This window comes from Narcine bancroftii, chromosome 3 (genome assembly GCF_036971445.1).
Source record: "Narcine bancroftii isolate sNarBan1 chromosome 3, sNarBan1.hap1, whole genome shotgun sequence".
In the NCBI taxonomy this organism is placed as follows: domain Eukaryota; kingdom Metazoa; phylum Chordata; class Chondrichthyes; order Torpediniformes; family Narcinidae; genus Narcine; species Narcine bancroftii.
The window spans coordinates 336719788-336743446 of record NC_091471.1 but is presented as its reverse complement, the minus strand read 5'-3'; the positions used below and the strand labels follow the sequence as shown (position 1 = coordinate 336743446).

Genomic DNA, 23659 nt, shown 5'->3' with positions numbered 1-23659 from the left:
TGGTCACTCCACTGATGTTGATTTTAAGAAGTTGTACCTCTTGATTTGGCCCCATGATGTTGTAAATTTCAAGTTAAATGATAAATTAGGGATAGATGAGTCATCACTCAACAAACTTTACATTTTCTAGAAAAATAGAACAGCTTATCCCAAACCATGGATACAGTGCCATAGCTGTGGTGTTTTACCTATCCTTGAAGAAGCGGCGGAAACCAAATGCCACAAGTTTGAACACAGACTCCAGGACAAATATGATCGTGAAGATGTAGTTACAGATCTTAAGTGCCTCATCAAGGATCTAAGAAATGAGACAAGATTAAAGGAGACATTATATTACACTGCAGATTTGTCCTGCTTTGTGACATTTGATGCAAAATTAAGGAATGGTACAATATAAAAGCAATCATTCAACCCATTATGTTGGCACTAATGTTAACTCATTGACATTAGTCCAACTCCCACTCTTGCCTCCAATCTCTGTAAGAGAACCATTTCTCACCTTAAAAATATTTTTGAATCTGCTTCCAGCATCCATTCAGGCAGAGCATTGAAATCTCTCTCACTGAGGAAAAGTTCAATTCCTCAGGTGCCATTGTTTTTATATCACTCACTTGAAATACATGGATTCTGGTTGCTGCATCTTTTCTATCTCCAAAATTATGGATTGTCAGCTAACTCCTTGCATTCAGTTATTTCCTTTGAAATTTGTTGTTATTTTAATGAAATAACTGTTTAGTTCTTGAACTTCATGTTCAATAATAAACAAATTGTTTAACCTGGCAGCACAGTTGGCACAGCGGTTAATGCAACGCCTTTACAACGCCAGTGACTGGAACCGGGGTTCGAATCCTCTGCTGTTCGTAAGGAATTTGTACGCTCTCCCTGTGTCTGTGTGGGTTTCCTCCAGGTGCTCTGGTTTCCCTCCGCCCTTCGAAGCACACGGGAATTGTAGGTCAGTTGGGTGTAATTAGGTGGCATGGGCTCATGGATAAGAAGGGCCTGTTAATGTGCTTTATGCCTAAATTTAAAATATTAAATTGAAAATATAAAATCTTTATTTTTTTATAAAATTTAAAAATTCTTTCATAAATTATGAATCTGAATAGATTTCCAAAAGTTTTATCCCAGGAATTCTACTGAGCAATATCTGAATTTAAAATAAAAACACAATGCTGGAGAAACGTAGCAGTTACCGTAACGCCTTTACAGCGCCAGCGATTGAGATTGGACTGGGGTTCAAATCCTGTGCTGTCTGTAAGGAGTTTTTACGTTCTCTCCACATCTGCATGGGTTTTCTCCAGGGACTCCAGCTTCCTCCCACCATTCAAAAACGTACTGGGGGTGTGGGTTAATTGGAGGTAACTTGGGCAGCACGGACTCTTGGGCCAAGATGGTTTGTTACCATGCAGTATAAAAACCATATAAAAATTACACCATAGAAATGGGCCAGTTCTGTCTAAATAAAACAAATATATACTATACTCATGAATATAACCACATTGTTCCTTGGTGACTGATGTCAAATTAAAGGGACAAATTTCAAACAAATCACCCAAACCCATTATCCTGCATCCTAGTAAAAGAGGAACCTTCCAAAACAGCAGATGCAGTGGTTGCAGACTTCCAAAGCACACTAGATTTCGGAAAGGTGCCAACAGATTGGAAAACCCTAAATCAACTCTGCAATTTGAAAATGAAAGTGTGAGAGAACAGTCAGATCAGTCATCAAGATAGATCTAGGATCATTATTAAGCATTAGAAAACTTAGAAAATCTTAATCAGATTAGCCAGTCAACTAGGTTCATGAAAGCACAATTATATTTGATAAATGTATTTGTTTTTTCTAGATTGTAATTAACTGGGTAAATAGAAAAGAATCAGTAATATTGTCACATGGACAGGGAATTTGATTACAATGTTGGAATAAATGGGTCAAATAAACTGTAACTGGTGGGCTGCCTCATGGATCAGCACTGAGATCTTAACTATTCATAATCTCTATCAATGACGTAGATAAAGGGACTGAGTGCAATGTACCAACAATGTTGAAGATTCAGACAATTTGAGAGTAGGATGCCAAAATTATGTAAATAGTTATAAGCATGTTGAACAAGAGGAAAATTTGTTAAAAAAATGTGAGGTTATCTCTTAGGTAGGGAGAACAGAAAAGTGGTGGGAGACTATTAAATATTAAGCATGTAGCAAGCAGGAGCAGGAGTGAGCATGTGTCCCTTGTGTCTGTTCCACCATCCAAAACTATTGGCCTCTTTTCAGCTTGATCCAAATAGCACTTAATACCCCGTTGCTTTTTTAAAAATTCAATTTAGATGTACAGCGTGGTGATGGAGTATTTTGGCCCATGAGCCCGTACGCCCAATTAATCTACAACGCTGGTACATTTCAAATGGTAGGAGTAAACCGCAGCCCCCAGATGAAACCACGGAGACATGGGGAGAATGTACAAACTCCTTACAGACAGCGCGGGATACGAACCTGGGTCACTGGTGCTGTAACAGTGCTGCGCTAACCACTACACTAACCGTGCTGCCCCAAAGTATATCTCGGCTATTAGCAAATCTATTGACGGGGCATTCTCTGTCTGCTGGTGTACAGAATTCAAAGATTTACAAGTGTTTTGGTGTCAGTTCTGTGGCTAGTCCTTCACCCTGACCAAGTCCGCAGGTTCTAGACTTCCTCACGAAGGGAGATCCTCACAAAATACCCCATATAAAGCAACTTCAGAATCATGTACATCTTCGAGTTCGGCTCCATTTTTTTTTAAACTTCAGAAAAACATGGACCAATATATTGTTGTCCAGAAAGATCTGGAAATCCTTACACAAAAATACAATGTTAAAATTCAACAAATAATTAGAAAGGTAAATGAAAATAAATCAGCAGATAGGAAAATTAAAAAAAAAACAGAAAACGCTGGAAACAGCAGACCAGGTAGCATCTGTGGAAAGAGAAACAGATTTAATGTTTCAGGACAAAAGTCAGGAAATGGAACATCTGCTTTCAGTGCTGGGGGATAGAGTGCAAAAAGTAGGGAAATGTCACCACAGTTACCTCAACTAGCATATAACCATATAACCATATAACCATATAACCATATAACCATATAACCATATAACCATATAACCATATAACCATTTACGGATGACCTATAGCTTCTGTTCATTTAAAGAAGGATGTATTTGCTTTGGAGGCAGCACAGCAAAGGTACCCCAGACCAATTCCGAGAAAGAGGGGCTATGTCTAATGAGGAAAGGTTGAGCATGTTGGGCTAATATATTCTGGAACTGAGAAAAAAAATGAGATTGATGTTTGTGAGAAATACAATGCTCTATGTAGTTCGAGAGGGCAAATGTTGTCAGGGTATTTTCACTGTGGGGAGCACTTGGAACTTGGAAATAACCTCAGGGTAACACTAAAGACTGATATGAGGAGAAATTTGTTCTCTTAGAAGGCTGTGGATATTTAGAGTCCTATTAGCATCCTGTGATATTGGCATTTACCATAATTGCTGGGCTGAACAATTTAAGATCATTTAATTGGTTTGACCAAAAGTTAGTCACACACACAAATTCATAGGATCTGAAAATAATTTCCTTTCCAGATAGAGCTTGTGACATAAAAACCTGAGATGACCTCTTGACTCTAGTTCTTTTCCATCATCAGGATGCTGGCAGATTGTCCTTTTGAGGGATGTCTAACTTTAATGGCTTTAATTAAAATATTACTTTATAAATTGTGGGGTAACAGAAACGATTCACCAGAACACCAATAAGAGCAAATCAAATGTCTGCAGCTATAAATATCTGCTGCACCAATTCATGGACAAAAGGTTTAACTTATTTCTCTCCCTGGTATTCGAAAAATCTGTAGGTTAACATCTCCATTGAAGCGGCCAATGAAGAATGCTTTAAGAACTGGTTCCACCCAACATCAACATCACTAAAATTCATTCCCTTCTTTTTCCAATTTGGAAAGTGACTCTACTTTGTCACTGAGTCCATATACACCAACCAACTAGCCAGAGTGTGCATGGACATTTTCAGCCTCTCATTGCTGCAGTCAGAGGTTCCCACCTGCTTCCAAAGGGCATTCCAGTACTCAAGAAGAGTAGTGTGAGCTGCACTAACTTCTACTGAGATGAAATGCTTTGAGAGGCTGGTCATGGCCAGAATTAATATGTACCTAAGCAAAGATCTGGACCCACTGCAATTTGCCGATTGTCACAATTGTTCCTCAGCAGATGAAATATCGCTGGCTCTCTACTCAGCTCTGGATTACCTCGAAAACAGCAATTCATACATATGGCTACTGTTCATTGACTATAGCTTGGCCTTCAATGCCATTATTCCCTCAGTGTTGGTCAAGAAAATACAAACTCTAAGCCTCTGTACCCCTCTCTGCAACTGGATCCTTGACTTTCTCATCAAAAGACCATAGAGATTATGAATTGGAAACAACGTCTCCCATTCCCTGATTATCAACACAGGTGCACCCCAAGGATGTGTACTTAGCCCACTGCTCTACTCATTATACACCCATGACTCTGTGGCCAGGCACAATTCCAATGCCATCTACAAATTTGCCAATGACACCACAGTTGTCAGCAGAATCGCAAATGGCAATGAGGAAGCGTAGAGGAGGGAGATAGATCAGCTCGTTGCATGGTGTAATGGCAACAACCTTGCGCTCAACGTTAGCAAAACCAAGGAGATGATTGTGGTCTTCAAAAGGAAGTCAGGGAAACATCAGCCAGTCCTCATTGAGGGCTAAATAGTGGAGAGGGCCAAGAACATCAAATTCTTGGGTATCAACATCTCCAAAGATCTGTCCTGGAGCCTCCATGTTGATGCAATCACAAAGAAGGCTCGCCAGCAGTTATACTTTGTGAGGTTTCTGAGGAGATTCTGTATGTCACTGAAAACTCTTAAAAACTTCTACATGTGTACAATGGAGAGAATTCTGGCTGGTTGCACCACTGCCTGGTATGGAGGCACCAACTCTCAGGACAAGAATAAACTCCAGAGGCTTGTTAACTTGGCCTGTGACATCGCGGGCACCAGACCTCACTCTATCGAGGACATCTACATGAGGCAGTGTCTTAAAAAAGCAGTCTCTATCCTCAAAGACTCCCACCACCCAGGCCGTGCCCTCTTCACTCTGTTACTATCAGGAAAAGGTACAGGAGCCTAAAGACGAGCACTCGGCGGCACAAGGACAGCTTCTTCCCTACTGCCGTCAGATTCCTGAATGATCAATGAACCAAAGACATTGCCTTACTTTTCATGCTCTGTTATTTTGATTTTTTTTAATAGTAATGTTATAAAATGGTCATAATATGGATGTTTGCCCTATGACGCTGCCACAAAACACCAAATTTCATGACTTGTTCATGACAATAAATTTTGATTCTGCCATGTCCAACTATAACTATATTATCATTTCATTGAATTGCCCTCTCCCTTTTTCCTTCTTTAGCCTTTCACTACCTTGTATATAACATGAAGGCATGCTGGAGATGCTGTGACAAAGGTATTCCTCAATAAAACTGATTTTGACAAATATCACAGCAACGTTCTTCCATTCAGGAATATTATACCCAGAATATTTAACTCAGAAAACAGGAACTGGGATTAAAGGAATCCATGCCTGTGATGGGGGAGGGGGAAGGAGGAGAAACTGTCATGTTGTTTTGTTAGTCATTACTGTCAAAGTTAATAGGGAACTGGAGTTTTCCTTCTTCAGTGGATTGCCACTGAATACTTGCATGGGAAGTGTGTTAGTTTCCCATGACAGTGGCTCAATGTTATATTTATGATAACCCATCAACAAGACAGATTCCAATAAAGATATTCAACAAACACAGCATTGCCTTTGAGGACTTAATTCATCAGCCCTCTCAACTTCCCAGCATCCTGAAGGTCTCACATTGGCGACAGATGCTACTACACTCGTGTTAGTGATCACCTTGCCAGAAGTCATCATTCAGGCAGCATTAGCCATTGTACTTTTACATTCCATTAATTTATTTAGAAGATTCTGATGAATCATCTGCAGATACTATTGGCAAGTAACTAAATCCATGAATTTAGTTGATTTTTTTAATAGTAATGTTATAAGATGGTCATAATATGGATGTTTGCCCTATGACGCTGCCACAAAACACCAAATTTCATGACTTGTTCGTGACAATAAATTCTGATTCTGCCATGTCCAACTAGAACTATATTTTCATTTCATTGAGTTGCCCTCTCCCTTTTTCCTTCTTTAGCCTTTCACTACCTTGTATATAACATGAAGGCATGCTGGAGATGCTGTGACAAAGGTATTCCTCATTCGGTCTGAAGGAGTCTTGATAAATTCCAATTGGTTCACCCTAATTACATCTCCTGCGAGTTCTGACTTTAAAAGTGGTTCGTGTTAAGCAATTGGATGTGATCAGCTTCAGAACTGTGATAAACGTAATTTTTCTGCTTCAGGTTTGAAGAGAAAATCACTTCTCTTACCTTTGGCTGCCGATAATGTTCCATTGCCATGGTGATTACATTCAGCCCAATTACTATACTGATGAACAAATCCAAGTAATGACTTGTGCACATTTTGTGGATGAAAAGGCGAGGAGGAGGATAATCTGAGTAATAAGGTTTACACTGTGCTTCTAAATGGAGGCAAGACATTAAAGAAAACATATTTAGGTCAAAATGACATTTTATCATATCAATACTTTATCATGCATCGCTCAGCTAATATTATGCTAGAATATTGGTTATTCATTGTCGAAAGCAGCCTGCAAAAATAGAATAGCACCTGTGTATTAGAAGTTCAGATGTACAGAACACTAGTTTGCCATCAATGGAATTCATTAATGTCTGATAATTACCTCGTGACTTGAGTTCTATGGTGCTTGGCTCTACGTGTTTCATAATTGTCGGAAATTTCCCTGAGTTTATCCCCTGGACTCCCCACAATTCATCCACTATATTACACACTGATTCTTGCCCAACCTCAGAATGGCGTAATTTCTTATTCCAACTATCAGAACTCATGTCACTTGAATATTCTGAGCAATTGCTTTTAATTACACAGTCATCAGAAAATTATGCCAGTCACAGACTCGGTGAGATCAACAAAGCTTGAAATAGAATAAAGAACATTATGTGAGTGAAAGCAAATCTGTTAATATTAGGTTGGAAACTTTGCTTTTGAGATATTTTTGTTTATAGCACAAAGAAACAGAAGAAAGTTTCATTTCATTTGTGTAAAAAAGTAAATTGATTAGTTCTATTCTTTAAATAAAATAACTCTCGTAAAACAAATCTTTTGCATCTCACAATAACTGAAGTATCAAAATTGATTGGATTGTTCTTTTGACACTAAATGAGGAAAGTCATCAGGGGTAATGTGTCTCTAGAGACCCGACGACAGCCCATTAGTCTTTTGAAGTTCTTGAACAATTTAGCAGCGGCGCTACACTTGTTAGCGAGATTTTACACTGGATTGCTCAGTACAATCACGTCAAAAAATGCAGAAAGAGTAACTGCAAAATCCATTATCTCCAAATTCTGTCAGCTTGTCAAAACAAAGAGCCTATACTTTGAAATTACTTTTGACAATTCTAAAGATAGGTCCTTGAAGAAGTGGGAGGCACAATTAAGCCAAAATTCAATAAATTTGATATTATTCCCAACAAAAATTAAAGTTATCATTATAAGAGACATTGCTTGTGAGCCAAACATCAATAGCAGAACTTTTTGAATTAGTTCATTTTTCACCTGAGTCCCACTTGCTGACTGGACTAAGTCAGGAAGGTTAATGCATAGATCATGGAGGTAGTGTAATTTAAAGGCTTTGGTGTGGTGAGGTCAGCAAAGGTGATGTAGAGTCCTTTGTTTTGTTATGGCGAGCTCTCCACTGGCCACCGAGACAGAGGTGCACCAAAGAAGAGGTACAAGGACCGCTTAAAGAAATCTCTTGGTGCCTGCCACATCGACCACCGCCAGTGGGCTGACCTCACCTCCAACCGTGCATCTTGGGGCCTCACAGTTCGGCGGGCAGCAACCTCCTTTGAAGAAGACCGCACAGCCCACCTCACTGACAAAAGACAAAGGAGGAAAAACCCAACACCCAACCCCAACCCACCAATTTTCCCTTGCAACCGCTGCAACCGTGCCTGCCTGTCCCGCATCGGACTTGTCAGTCATCAACGAGCCTGCAGCAGACATGGACATACCCCTCCATAAATCTTCGTCAGCGAAGCCAAGCCAAAGTGTAATTTAACCTCATTTATTAGACAAGGATAATATATTTTCATTGCCATGATTCTGCAGTTGCATGCCCACAATAATACATTTCTCTAAGCAATAGATCCTTTGTAAATTTTATATTTTTGCTGCACTTATTGGTTCTAACTGGAAAATAAATCACTACATGAAATTAGATGTTGATATTTGCTATTCCACTCTTTTTGCATTACTTTTACGATTCTAATCTTTCAAGATACTGAAGAATGATTGCAACTACAGAGTTGCATATCGCAATGAACGTGGCAAGGGAGTTGAATTAAGAAGTAAATAAAAATTAAAATTTGCATTAAATTAAGTTAAAACCACCATTTCCATAATATTTTATTCCTATTCTATGCTTTCACCCTTTCTGCACAGTTTGCATGGATCGAGTGAGCAGCCCTGACCCTCACCCAGATTTGCAATTAGTACCTTCAGCAGTGTTTTTTCATTATAATTTATACAAATTGACTGCTGAAGCAGATATTGTTTTGAAAGTTAAGTTATCCAATCTGATGTTTTGAATCTAACATGTTTATTATTCAGATAACCTCCATTAATAGTAACCCTTCCTTTAGTCTTTAATGACAAAATTAATCTGCATGCACTTGATAAAGGTTAGATTAATTGTAAGACAATCTTTGATAGCATTTAATAAGGAATCATGGGCCTTAATCCACTTTAGACTAATAGTGTGATCCTTTTTATATAGAAAACAATAATTTTGAAATATTGAAGGGCTAAACTCAATGGTCTCGTTAAACTCTCACAACCAGCAATTTATATATTTTTGAGCAAAAATTCTTGATTTTTATATAAATTTCCAGAGAAAATGCAAATAATTACTGGTTTTGTTTTATCCGGAGGGTTGCCGAGAATTATGGAGCAATAATCTTCAGGAAGGATTGGATAAGGAGCTCTGCTTATGAGGAATTTCTTCCTGTTCTTTTTTTTTCAGACTCTGCGGGTTTCTCTCTATTCTCTAGTTGGCTTCCAGGTCCCAACAATGTTTGGGTGCATAATTGTCAACTGTAAATTACTTATTCTGAATTCTTTCTTTATCTCATTCCTGCATTCTCTCCATCTCCACCTTTCCTCCCTAGGCACTTTTTCTTTGCTATTTCTCTTTTTCCACCATCTCTCTTTCCCTTCACTGTGCTCTCCCTTCCTTGAAGGAATCACTCTCGCTTTATTCGCCATACTCTCCCTTGTTCACTTTTCCTTTCTCCAACTTTCATCGCCACTCTCTTCCTCTTTCATTCCTCCCTCCCTCACTCTTTCTTCAATTTCCTGACCCCCACTTTCCTCTTTGCCGCCATTCACTTCCTTAATTACTCCCCAAATTCATTTTCCCTGATTCTCTCTCTCTTTCCACCCTCCCCCACCCAGTTCTGCTGCACCCTCACTGACCCTTCCCTTGGTTTCTTCCCCACCTCTCCCTCCCAACATACTTTCACACTTTTTTTTGTCATTTCTCACCCCTCATTAATGCTTGGCACGAGAGCCGACATTGTGTGGATTTGGGTGTTTGGTGGTGACGGTTCCAACAATATGGGACTGTAAGTCAAGACAACTTAAGCCCAGGAAGGAACTGTCAGGTCCAATTTACATTTTACATTTTCAAATAAAAAAATCTTTCCACCTAGCACGCAAAATTGGAGAGTTAAGGGACCTGCGTGTTAACTTATGGTTGTGTTATTATGCAGCTTCATGGACCATTAATTGACAGTCCTACTGAAAAAAGTGTTTAATCAGGTACATGAGAATAATGACATTTAAATGGTGATATGAAACAAAGCAAGAGACACTAAGCTCATTGGTCAAGCTATCCCCTCCTATTGGCATTTTTATAATTTATAAACTTGCGCTTGAAACCAACCTTTGCTGGTGATGTAATTAAAAAAGAAATGTAGACATACAGCACGGTAACAGGCCATTTCGCCCCATGAATCTGTGGCGCCTAATTTACATCCCATTAGCCTACAACCCTGGTACATCCTTTGAATGGAAGGAGGAAACCGGAGCCCCCATGCAGACACGGGGAGAATGTATAAACTCCTTACAGACAGCATGAGATTCGAAGCCTGGTCCGGTCCTGATCGCTGGTGCTGGAGAGGCCGAACACTCTCCTCTCATTTCACCCATTGTCCTAATGGGACCCAATGCTGACCTGCTATGACTTCAACATTTTATTCACAGCAAGCATGATGGTCTGGACATGAAGGTGTGTGGTGTTGCAATCATGAAGATGCAAGGAAGGAGTTTTGGCAAAATGCTGCAGCAGGAGATTACCGGCTCACCAATTTACTGTATGTTGTTTTCAAGTGCTGGGTAGTTAGTGGACTCTCTGTAAATGGAGGAGGTGGTTGAGGCAGATTCTATTACAATGCTTAAGAGAAAACATATGGGGATTTAGATTAATTGGTGCATTTGGGCGGTGCAAGCTCATGGGCCAAAAGGGCCTGTTACTGGGTATATCTCTAAATTTAAAAAAAAATACATTAAAATTGGACAGATACACAGATAGGTTGGGTTTAGAGGGATAAGATTCAAATGCAGGCAGGTGGGACGAGTGTGGGTGGGACATTTTGGCCGATGTGGGCAAATGCCCAGCACACACTCTGTTCTCGCCACTGCCGTCAGGGAAGAGGTATCAGTGCCACAAGATTCAGGAACAGCTGCTCCCCCTCCACCTTAACAACAAACTCAATTAGAGATTCATGCAAGGACTCTTTCTCGTGCACTCTTTTGATTGTTTTATTCTCTCTACATTGCGCGGTTGGTTTGTTTACATTCGCTATCTGTTTACAATTCTTTATTTGTTTACCTGGGTACACAGTGTTCAGATTTTGTTTGCACTCCCAACAAGTAGCAATTCTGCCTCAGCTGCAGAATAAGAATCTCAGAGTTGTACTTGATGTCACGTATGTCCTCCGACAATAAATCTGAAATCTGAAGTAGGGCCGAAGGACCTGTTTCCATGCTGTATAACTCTATGACACCTAACCTCTGACACATCTATATTGATTTAAGGATATAGTATTTATCCTGTTCAGATTAGCAAAACATCAAAAAAATTGAAATGGTAATAGGTTTAATGAGACCATTCTCTGCTTGTTTTGCAATAAATGAAAATAGATAAATAATAATAATTGCAGATGCTGCAAATCTGAAATGGAACAGAAATTGATGGAAACATTCAGCAGGTCAGCGTCTGGAATCATTTTAGAACGAAGGATCTTTGAAATGAAACGCTGACTCCTGCTCCTCTTCCCACAGATACTGCTCGACTTGCTGATAGGTTCAAGCATTTTCTGTTTTAATAGCAATTTTTCACAGTAGTCCATGACTCCTTAAAATTAATTCAGTGTTAAAGCAACAAACCGTTTAGTCTTGGGAAATACAGACAATTCGTGTGGCCTTTATCATGCATCAGATTATACACGCTTGCACAGCCAATACAATATAGTACAGAAAACAAAGATTGGCGGTCAGATTCTGAGACCACATCCACACCCTTAAACTCAATTGGACAGGATTTGACTGACTGAAAACAAACCTAACAGGTAATCAAACGTGGGAGCAATGACCTGGAACGACTGGGGAACAGAAAACAATCAGCAAATGAAAGTCACACAGTTCATTGTAACATACAGGCTGGACACAATTAAGCTGTAAACCCAGCCATCAAACAACAATAATGGGACATTTTGGACATATTCTCAACATGGTTACAAGAGATTTGGCTCAGGAGGAATAGTGGAGAGTTCAGTTACCCCCAGAAGCACTGGCAAGAACTGTTGAATTCACAACATAAATGAAGCAGGTGATGAATTTTGACATAAGCAAGGTTAGCTGTCATACCTTGCATTGTTGATGACTATATCGTCATTCCTGATATTGGCTGATGCAATGAGAATTCAAAGGATCCTGCTTCCCGAAAAGAAGGTGGTGCACAGAGGGGTTGACTGAACTCTCTACAATTCTTAATCCTCTTGAAGTTAAAATCTCCTTCACGTACTCATTTGAACATTTCAACTTTCAAATGTGTTCATAATACTTCATCAAAGACTGTCCACTTGCATTGGCCTATAGTAAAGCCACTGCCCAGATAGGTTAAAAATACCTTGAAGATTGTGGCTAACTTTACAGCTTTTTACAGTGATACATGAGCAAAATGTCTTTTTCACACAGAAAAATCCTTCCACAACAATCCATACTGTACCAGCCCTGATAATGACTCTATCCACTGGAAATTTATCCCGCTACTGTCATTCAACCCTGAATAAGAAGAGATTTGGTGACATCTTGATGGACACGGAAGCACTATGTTGAAGGTGCTACATAAAAGCAGGTTATAGTCCTTCACTTCTTATTTGGAATGATGGTTATTTTGGTTGTAGCTCCTAGGTCTGAACTCAAAAATGCTTTGGAATGTGATTTAGGGAAAATTCAATTGCAGTCCACTAACTTATTGTCAAGAAGTAATAATGACAAATATTAGGTTGTTTGTTTCATTTTACAGTTCTTTGAAAAACAATTCCCTGGAAAACCAGCACGATGCCTGAGGAGCTGGGGGGGTGGGTAGGAGGGAGGGAGAGAAGACGGGGGGGGGGGGTGGGGGAGGAAGGAAGGGGGAGGAGCAGGTAATAGGCAATACAGGTGGGAGGGTACAACAAAAAAAAGCAGAGAATTGACAGGGGGAGAGGGCAGAGGACTAAGAATGGTAGCATTCTGATAGGAAAAGGAAGGGAAGGGAATGGCGTGCTGGAGGAAAGGAGGCTGGGGGAGGGAGTTAATAAAAATTGGAGGTTGATATTAAAGCCGTCCGGTGGAAGACTGCCGAGCAGAATATAAGGTGTTGTTCCTCCAATTTGCAGGTGGGTTCGATTTGGCCGTACATGAGGCCATGGACAAAATAAATCTGTGCAGTGTGTGAATATTTATTCTAGGTATAAATCTATAGGAATCACAATATAAACATTACGGTGGATACTAAACTTTGACTTGCCAGCATGAAATGTTCTGGAGGGCCTGTGGAAAGAGACATTTGCATTGATTAAAAAAAAAGTGTTAGTGTCCTTCCTGGCGCTCCCTAATTTCAGAGATCATTAGTACACATTTGCAAGGGCCACTGAAACATTGCAACACAGTAGACAGTTGCACAAACTATGAAGAGACAATACAAAAAACTTATTTGTTTCACACCAGACAGTATTAAATAATAAACAAAATGACAAACACACATGAAGACAAACCACAGTGGTCTTTCTGAGTCTGCCTTTGGAATGAAAAATAACATGAAATAAAATTCTCGGAACCTTATTCTTCACGTTCTTTAGGATACTGCTCATAGCATGAATCTGGTAAGTTTGGGTGGGGGTGGAGGGGAGGGTTTGGAATTTACTTGGTTTTCCTACATGGGAGCCCCATTTGTTTTACTCCCTTCATGTGAGAACATTTTTTTTCCTGCCTACTTTTACTGTCTCAGATTTAACAACCACAAATCTGATTTAAGTTGACAGCAAATGTTGTTTGACATCTATTCCAGAGAGCAGCATTTCACTTGGACTGCAGAATTTAGAGCAATTAGCTAAGATGTTACTGAAAAGATGTGCCTCAAGGTCTGCTTAAATTAAAAATGGTTTAAAATTCCGCAGCATTGTAAGTGCTGTCAATAGCTCCTTCTGTTTGTTTCTTACGGAAATTTTAAAAGATGCAGCATTTGAGTAGAGGTGAGAATTAGTAATTTTAGTAAATACAATAAATTTTGCCTAATGAGATTTACTTTGTTGATCTAATTACATAAAGCTTAGTGACTCATGGTGACAGAGATTTACTTTAACACCAATGCTGGGTAATTTGATAGATACAGCATAATGCACAGAGCTGAACTTTATAAATATTTATTTAGCATGGGTTTGGTTATCCTGTTGGCTAGAATATGCAAGTATATTAATAATAGATTCTTTTCATACTACAGTAACATTTGTCTGAATTGTCATGAGGTCCTGAAGTCGGGGTGTGAATAGCTTTTGGAGATGGGGAGGAGGGGTGGTTGGTAGGGATTTCCAGGGGAAATTCTGCACCAACTGTCTGGGAAGCCTATATTGTTTGGACAAAGGCCAAGAATGGCTGGGTCCCATGTGTTATTGTAACATTACCTTTGGGTGAATGGGGTGAGAGTTGAGTCATCTGTTTACAAAGGAGAAAAAGATGGAGTTTTTAGACCACTTGTAATGAAGTTTGGTCTGAAAGGTTCCAAACTCTTCTGGTCCACAGTTTAGTGGCCTAGGAGGAGACAGCACAGAGATGTGTCATCACCTTGATAGACATCACTAGTGGCAACTGCTCTGTTCTCTGGACACTGAGAATCTGGCTGGCTTACCTGTTGATTGTGTTTTGGTTGCATGGGGAGCTGTAGGCAGAAGTACACAATACTTAATATACTGAACAAAACCCCAAGAATAACAGTAAAAAAAAACCCGACTTTTGGACTGGACCCTTTTTTGAAGTTGAGACTGTTCTAATTAACACTAATTATCTAAAACAGACAATAATTCAGAAGTATTCCAGAGAGAGCTTTCTTGGTTTCCGATGACGATTTAGGAACTGCTCAGTGGTTTTTGGTTTGAGAAGAGACATATCTGTGAAATTATTATTCAGCTTTGCAGCAATATTATATTTTGTTGTACAAGCCATTGAGTAAAATAAAACAAATGCACAACCGCACAGCTGTCATATTTGATTCCTTTCTGGTTAAAGTTAGAATCCCAGCTAAATAAAATCCACCTTTAGTCCTGTAGTGAAAGAGAGCTCTAAAAGTTATTTCATAGACTTTAAAAGTTGCTTTATCAGCGCTTATTGCTGATTTACCCTGGGGATTCATGGAATGTAGCCATTTAAATTGATATTCCCATCTGGTGCTAAGGTTAGTGGAGGGATATCTGTAAATATGATCATGTTAGCTTCTTTTAAACAAAAACACTTGGATAACTACACGAATGGGAGGGATTTGGAGGGGAATGGGCCTAATATGGGAAGTGGGACTAAAGCAAGAGGGCACTTTGTTCAGCGTAGACAAGCTGGGGTTGTGTGCCTGTTTCAATGCTGTGGGACTCAACAGTTAATGTTCTTATGACCTATTCTCTGTGAGGCAGGTCCAACACCACAGGAAGATTAAAGCTGGCCATTTTTGTAATTGAATGCCACCTGACTAAAAGCTCCTGTATTCACTAATGGAAAGATTAGATATGAATTGGTGAGCTACTCCTTTTCAACATGATGCTTTATGCTTGTGTCATGGCAGTACTCTAAGATGAATCTATAAGAAAGCACATCTATTGTGTGAGTAGCTTCTTACTTGAGCTCCGTCAGCTTCTCCAGCAGCCATATGCACCGATTTATTGACAATGTATTTCAAAGGCTGGGGGGGTTGGTCAGGATTTTTGGAATAGTTGACTATACCAAAGTCAATGCAAGTGATATATTGTTGGAGGTTGGCAGGCATATGGGTGTAAAACTTAATAAGTACCGTTGACTTCTTTGTTATTACTTTTGGGTGAGAAAGATGGAATTATGCAGACTTCTTCGGTGAGTAAGGCAGGGTGGATTGTGGACAATGGAAAGGAAAGTTGATTTAAGTCTTTTTCTGTTTTACGCTTTTAATTGCAAACAAGGAACCCTGGAAATTTTCTACAGATATGTGGTGTAAAGTGAACAGACTGGCTGCGTCATAGTCTGGTATCGGGACACCAATACCACTGGACGTAAAGCTCTCCAATAGGTAGTGGGCACAGCCCAGAACATCACACGCAAAGCCTTCCCCTTCATCGAGAACATCTACGACAGAGAGCAGCAGCAATCATCAAGGATCCACACCACCCAGCACACGCTCTGTTCTCATTGCTACCATCAGGAAAGAGGTTTCGGTGCCACACCACCAAGTTCAGGAACAGCTGCTACCTCCTCCACCATCGGACTCTTCAGAAATAAACTCAATCAGGGACTCATTTTGGGACTCTTAATTTTGCACTTTATTGTTTGTTTACATTTTATTATCTGCTTACAGTTTTTTGTTTGTTTACCTGTGCACGTTGGGCACAGTTTTTTTCACTACCAGTAAGTGGAAATTCTGCTTCGCTCCCCCCCCAGGAAACTGAATCTCAGGGTTGTAGGTGATGTCATGTACTCTGACAAATAAATCTGAAATCTGTACTCCATGGAAGTTGCTAGTTATTATTGATCCCATGGAATCTAATCAGAATGGCAATGAGAGTGAGAATGTAATGCTTGAATATTACGCAGGACAGTGCAATACTACAAGACTCATCCTGTGAGATGCAGAGACAGATCAACTGCTTAAAGCAATTGACTCCAGGTTGAATAATGCAGACGGCAATATTTAGATTAATGTTCCGTAAAATTTTTTCAATTACCTTGGGGAGTTAGGACGAAATGTAATTGTGAGAAGGTAATTAAATTAAAAAGAGCCTACAACTGATCCTTTGCTGTTCATCATCTTAAAATATTTTGGTGTTGACATGGGCATTTGCAATCAATTTGAACAGAAATAATTTTCTATCAATTTGATAAATTATAGAGCATTCAGTGATCAATTTTAGTTTTGCAACACCAAGAGGCTAAAAAGATATTTAGCACATATTAAATATTAATAACGGCTGTTACATGTCTCATTGGATTGAAAGCCTGGGAATCTGGTCTTGTCGTATTTCACCTGATGTTAGAATGTACTTGATAGGGAAAGATAAATTTGTGGAATAAAATCTGATGGGATAGGAATGAGAAGCAAAGCAGAGAACAACCTGCACTAGCGATGAACGAGTAATCTAATATATTGCAGCATTGTAAGTGGGATGCTGACATTATAAAATTGATTTCCTAAGACAAGAGCGTTATGGCCAAGGTCAGTCTTTATTTAATCCTTATCTAGGAGGAAGATGGCGGTGCTGCCAGAGCTGCTGTCGTGGCAGTGCTGCCGCTGGTGCGGGCCCACGGGGTCCACACGCCCAGTCGACTGCCTTCAGCTCAGCACGGGCTTTAAACAGCCCGTCGAGGGAGTTGACGGTGGTTTTATTTGAAATCCTGCAGCCACGGGTCTGCGCCCAAGATGTTGGTGCTTATTAATTGGCAGCTACGAGGGGCTGCAGACTCCGGGGAAGAGGAAGACTGGAGCAGGGCGCCAGAGGATGGGGAGATCATGCACCGTCTGAGAGGGAGAAGCGGAGGAGACAACCCGTGGGGTCAGTGACCACAGTGCCAGACCAGTGAGGGGGCTCTGCAGCTGAGGGACCACTGCACATGGAGGTCTGCTGGCGAACTGAGGTGAGGAACCCGCGGAAGTTGTGGGCAGCTGGAGACTGCTTTGGGAGACTCATGTTGGGCTGCGGACTGCTGGAGACTGGCTCGAACTAGCTGGAGGGGTTGCAGGTATGGGAACCGGGATGCGAGGAAGGGTTTATGACCGTGTTGGAGGTTCAGATCTGGAGCTTGGGTTGGCAATGGCTTGGACTGGATTCTGTGTGGCTGCAGGGGCTGCAGAAGCGCTGGAGGTGAATTTACTGACCCTCGGTGACTCTGGTGGGAGCTCTATTTTGCTTCTCTCTCCCTGACTGTGTCTGATTGTAAGAGGCACTTAAGGAACTCCTGCCAATGGCAAATCAGTCTGCCTTGCAGCAGGCAAAAAGAAATTTCATTTAATCTGACACTGTTTTAGTATTTTGATAATAAATTGAATCTTGAGTTGGAGAAGGAAATGATGAGCCGCATTCTCTATAACTACATCAGATGGTGCTTTTATGAGTTCTGGAGACACACATTATCTAGAACGGGTAAGGATGACAGGATTCCCCTAACAGAGATTCCAGCATATTATTAACACAGCAATATTATCGGTATTGCAATATGTGCTTTCAATTGGAAAGGTAATGTGAGAGGCCTAGAGGATAAGGAAACCGAAGAAATTTCTCTGCCTTATTTTATTACATTCAATCTAATATGACAGCTGATTTGATATATAGAACTGCTCGTATAAATTTAATTGAGAAAATTGCATCCCACATCATTCATCAAGTTTATCGGAAAGAAAGGCCAAGTCTTGCCCCACTGTGAGATTTCATGATCCTGATCCAGAGTTCTTACAATGGGGGACTCTGTTGAAAAATGATGAAGTCAGACTTAGGTGGACAGGATTCTTTGTTGGATTTTCTTTGAATCTGTTTTGATGTTTGCTGTCCTTTGTTTTTATATCCCTTTGACTTTCTTGTGCCTTGTTGCTCAGTGTCATCAAGAGCAAGAGGTCAGCAGACAAAGATCTTCAGATTTCTGCCTTTGCGTGTGCTGGGATGCATGCTTTAGCCTGGTGGAAAGGAATTTCCCATTGCTGGGCAATTCCCCCCCAGATCTCACCGCTACATCAGAAGATTATGGCTCCATGTCCCATCCCTGCGACAAGCACAAAACCTAGATTGACAGACCCATTCAGGAGTGAGGGAATGCTGCATTGCCAAAGGTACTGTCTTTCAGAAAAATTGGTAGCCTAGGGTGATGTCTGCTTCCAAGATGGCTGAAATAGATTCCGTGGTACTAGACTGAAGAAAATTGATAGAATTCTCTTTGGTAACGTGATGAATTTTTGTCCCACAACAAAAATCAATAAAGTCGAGTATTTGTCATGATCACATTATGTTTGTGGGATATTGGTTCAGAGATCCACATTGAAAAGATGGAGATCTTGGCTGCAGTGCAGTTTCATTGATCTACGAAGGGTAGACATTTGAACTGAGGTTAAAACTAATCCCAATGAAATGATCAGTAATTGCATTGGAAACACCTGCATGGGATGTGATTTGCAATCTCCCTGTCTTCGTGACGTCGAAAATCAAAGCACAAGAATCTTGTGAACTTCTGTTTAATCTAAATTCTGACGTGAACGTCTTTGGCAAAACAAAAGCAGAGTGGCTGATTCATGATGCTTAATGAGAGATCGGAGCCTTTCTGACTCGAGGCTGTAAACAGGTCACAGGTCTGAGAGCACAAAAAGGACTATCTTTTCAAGAAGCAGGCAGATTCGCTACCTTTTATCGAACTGTATTTATAAATTAAAGGAGAAGCGTGGTTGGACAATAAGGACCAACATGATTCTGATTTGCTTTCTATAAGATTACTTGCCCCATCCAAGTCATTCAATAATAAAACCCAGAAGCGCTCTCTCTGGAATGCATTACAACAGGAAAATTCTGGTGTTGTGACAGGAAAGCAAGAGGAGAAGACAGGTTCTGGACAAGTCAGAGGCAGCGTGTAATACAGAGAGGTAGAGAAGCAGAGAAGCTAGCGATAAATTTTTAAAAAATGTTAATGTTTCCTTACAGTTTTGAAGCTGTGATGATCTTTTTGTACGTCAGGGTCAATAGCAAACTGCAATGGTTTTTACCTCCACTAACCTAGTGAACTTAGACTGTGTGGTGTCCCTCTGCTCAGCCAGTTGAAATCTAATAGGATATTCCACACAGGTGAACGATAGCAAATTAAAAGATCGGCTGCTTCCAAAATTTCTATGGGGGCTTTTTCCAAACTTTTACCTGATTTCAAAAGAATGATAGGGACATAGTTTCACTGGCGTCAGTAGGGGTGGGGGGTGGGGGGGTGCAGACTGCAATGGGTGACACCATCTGAGGGGGTGACACCAAAATGACTATCTTTAAAACGTTTGTGCAGTATTCCAGCAGAAATTTATTATTTAAAAAAAAATCCCTATGGTGAATTAATAACAACAAAAACATTTTTTGTAAGCCCAGCTTACAAGTATCAATATACCTACAAGGCTAATTTACTTTTTGAACCTTCTAATGCGTTCCGTCCGGTCAGAGCTGTCATTATGACCCAATTCCAACGACGCTCAAATCACGTGATTTCGTCTGCACGCGCTATAAGCACACGCTGTTGTTTTTATTGCTGCTGGTGTTTTTATAGTTGCCAAATTTTCTGGTGTTTTAGCTACAATATTGTGGTCATTAATACATAAAACAGATTCTATATGGTCTGGTATGGAAGAAGGTCCACAGTGGGTGGGGGGGGGGTGGTGGTGGGAGTGTGGGTGACACCTACCCTAGTGACGCCATTACCTAGTTTTCCTATTATTGAGTGAATTATAGAGAATCAAAGTGTTTATGGACAGTTATTCAATTGATAATCAATTTAGTAGATATTCAAATGCTCTTTTCCAATAAAGGATTAACACATGGTTGAAAACAGATTGGTATTCTTATTAAACAAATAACAACTTTAACCAGAGGTGCATTAAGTGATTTTCCTCGTTGAAGCAAGTGTCAGCTTTGGAACTTGCAATCAGCAGGCATCCACTTAGGGAACAACATGTCTTCAAGGATTTAATTAAATTGTCTCTATCAGTGGATTTGCGTTTACGTTGAACAGACAACACTTCAAGGTGACTTAGCAGTTAAATGCGATGTTTCGCATGGGAAAAAGTGAAAGAGAAAGGAGAACGTGGACAGACACTCGACTGGCTGTCATATTTCCATGTATAGATTTAGATTGATCTCATTCTCTCCATCTTTTACTCTTGAGAGTACAATTTGTTCATGTCTCTTCAAATAAACAGTATCTGCAGCAGGATGTTAACTTATTGGACAATAATGACTATTCTTTTTCTTGTAAAGTCTTTGTTCTTTCACCGTTTCATATCACTGACAGCAAATGCTTTAATCTTTGCATTTAATAGAACAATCTCGAACCATCAATTTTTGAATTTTCATCTTTGCAGATTTTTTTTGCACAAACGAGGAAAGGGTCTCAAAAGCCTGCGAATTTAATTTAAAAGTGGAAGTGTGAAGGAAAGAGAGGAAGATGCAGAAAGTGTGACAAGATGGTAGAAGACACAGACTCGGGAAGCTGAGCTGACACCACCTCAAAGAGCTGGTTGGTGGTCGAAAGGAGAAGGAACATGCAAAGCAAAGTGACAACCTGCAGGCAAATCAAATGAAATCACATCTTGCTGAAGCTCCTTGCTCTTTGGAATAGTGAAATAGTCCTGCACGCCCCAGTTCAACAACGTGAATATCTGGCGCAAACATATCTATCTGTAAGATCACAGGGATTTTTTTAAAAAGCATGAAATATTAGTCTTTGGGAAAAAAAAGGGTTGCTGTGCCTTACTGCATCATGCTTCTAACAGAATATTTTTATAACTATCGGAAATGTGACAATTCTGATCCTACTTATATATTTGGAATATATCTCATGTTTTAAAATCTGTAGCATAGCTTTTATCTGTATTTCTCAAGGGATAATTGATGGATTTAAATTGTAGATCCTTTGTGTGCTGTTTGAGTTATTGGATCACTGAGTTACAACCTTGACCATGATTGCTTTATTATTGAAAGGCTTTGATTCCTCGTTTTGTAAACTCCACTGAAATGTTTATAAGAAGGAGAAAGATACAAAGTTCAACTTTTTTGATCTGCTTGAGGGTACAGAATAATGATGGTTCATAATTCAAAAATGGCAGTAACCCAGAGAGATTTTACACAATACTGTTGGTACTCAATCAACCGACAGCCAGACACTTGGTATAATGTGCTGCAGACACCCTGTACACAGCCATCTATTCCCTACTTGATCATGTGCCTGTCTCCTGTCTCTTAAACATCTCTAGTGCATCTGCTTCCACCACCTCCTCTAGCAATGGGTTCCAGACACCTTCGACTCTGTGTGTAAAAAACTTGCCTCACAATATCCTGAGTGGCACTGTGAGCTTAGTGGTTACAGAGCCAGAGACACGGATTTGAATCCTGCATTGTCTGTAAGGAGTCTGTACATTCTCCCTTTGTTTGTATGAGATTTCCTGGGGGCTCATATATGGGGTGTTGGCTAATATGATGTAATTGGTCACATGGGTTTCAGTGGGTGGAATTGGCTTCCACCGTGTCATAAATTTTTTTTTCCAACAATTAATTAAATTTAAAATTTAATAAACTCTCCCCTTCTCACCTTAAGGCTACGCCATGCAGTATTTGATATTTTAACCCTGAGGAATGCGCTGAGACTCTCTACCCTGCAGTGTGCAGTTCTAATTGTCGCATTGTAGAATGAGCATCATTGTACATGAGAAGGTACACAGAGGATATGGTCTGGGATGAAATGTCTCGGATCTGACTTGAGATTAGTTAGGCTGGGTTAATTTTCCTTGGTGCAGAGGAGACTGTGGGAGGGCCAGATTATAAAGGGCGTAGCCTAGGTAAAGATTGATAGCAGCAAACTTTCCTCCAAAACTGAGACACCAAAGATCACAGGACACAGGTTTAGAGAAAGGGGGAGAGGTGTTGATAAGATCTGAGGAATAAATGTTTGGAATTTGGAATGTTCTCGTTAAATGTCATGAAATTTGTTGTTTTGTGGCAGCTTCACAGATGCAAATATTGCTAAAAATTACATAAAGAAAACAAACAAATAAATGAATTCAGAAGAAAGGAAAGTGGGGTGGTGTCTGTGTTTCATTGCCCATTCAGAAATCTGATGGCAGCGATGGCTCTTTGAAACGGTTGAAGTATAAAGCTAAAACTAAACGGCACATTGACAACCTTATCTGGTGCTGAGGGCAAGAAGGGTTCCCAAAGGGCCTTGAGTGCTGAAGGCTTTCTGATTGTGACTCCTAAGACACTCTCTTGCATTGTAAGGTGGGGGGGGGGGGGCGGGGGGAAGGGCAATAATAATGGCAGCTCTTTGACTTCCCTCTGTTGGATCCCAGTGCTTGTTAACCTTGCGTGACTTAGAGTTTTGTGAAGGGTTGGAGTTCTCTATCAGAGGCTTAAGGCTGAGAAGGTTGGCTATGCGGACAACTGAAATCAAAGGATATGGTGATTGGGTGTGAAATTGGAATTGAGCTTGTTCAATCATCATTGAATGGACTAGCAGCCTTGAGTGGTCACATGACTCTTCCATTCTTTCAGTTCAATTTGAGTACCGTAACAGTACAGGTACCATTCCGATGTTGGGGCCTTATTTTTGGCCTCAATGAGTCTGGTCCACCATCTCCCACTGCCCTATACAAAGACCCCAAGGGCACCTCTCCCCTCTCCATACTTCTTGCATTCAACAGGCATCAAAGCTGGGATTCTAGAGGGTGCTGAGGGCAAGAAGGGCTCCCAAAGGGCCTTGAGTGCTGAAGGCTTTCTGATTGTGACTCCTAAGGCACTCTCTTGCATTGTAAGGTGGGGGGCCGGGGGGCGGGGGGGGGGGGAAGGGCAATAATAATGGCAACTCTTTGACTTCCTTCTGGCAGGCAGAAGGCAATTTTGTAATATTACATGTTCTGTACTATTACA

General features: G+C 40.4%; 1 protein-coding gene across 1 annotated transcript in view; it reads right to left on the bottom strand.

Moving 5' to 3' along the window:
* The window catches only part of cacna1g (calcium channel, voltage-dependent, T type, alpha 1G subunit), a 341612-nt gene that overhangs the window by 74806 nt on the left and 243147 nt on the right, over window positions 1-23659 (bottom strand). Inside the window, exons 32-33 of the mRNA XM_069923288.1 lie at window positions 6522-6673; window positions 189-298 (exon numbers count right to left, since the gene is read on the bottom strand). Coding sequence (XP_069779389.1) covers window positions 189-298; window positions 6522-6673 — 262 coding nt within the window. The remainder of the gene's footprint in view (window positions 1-188; window positions 299-6521; window positions 6674-23659) is intronic.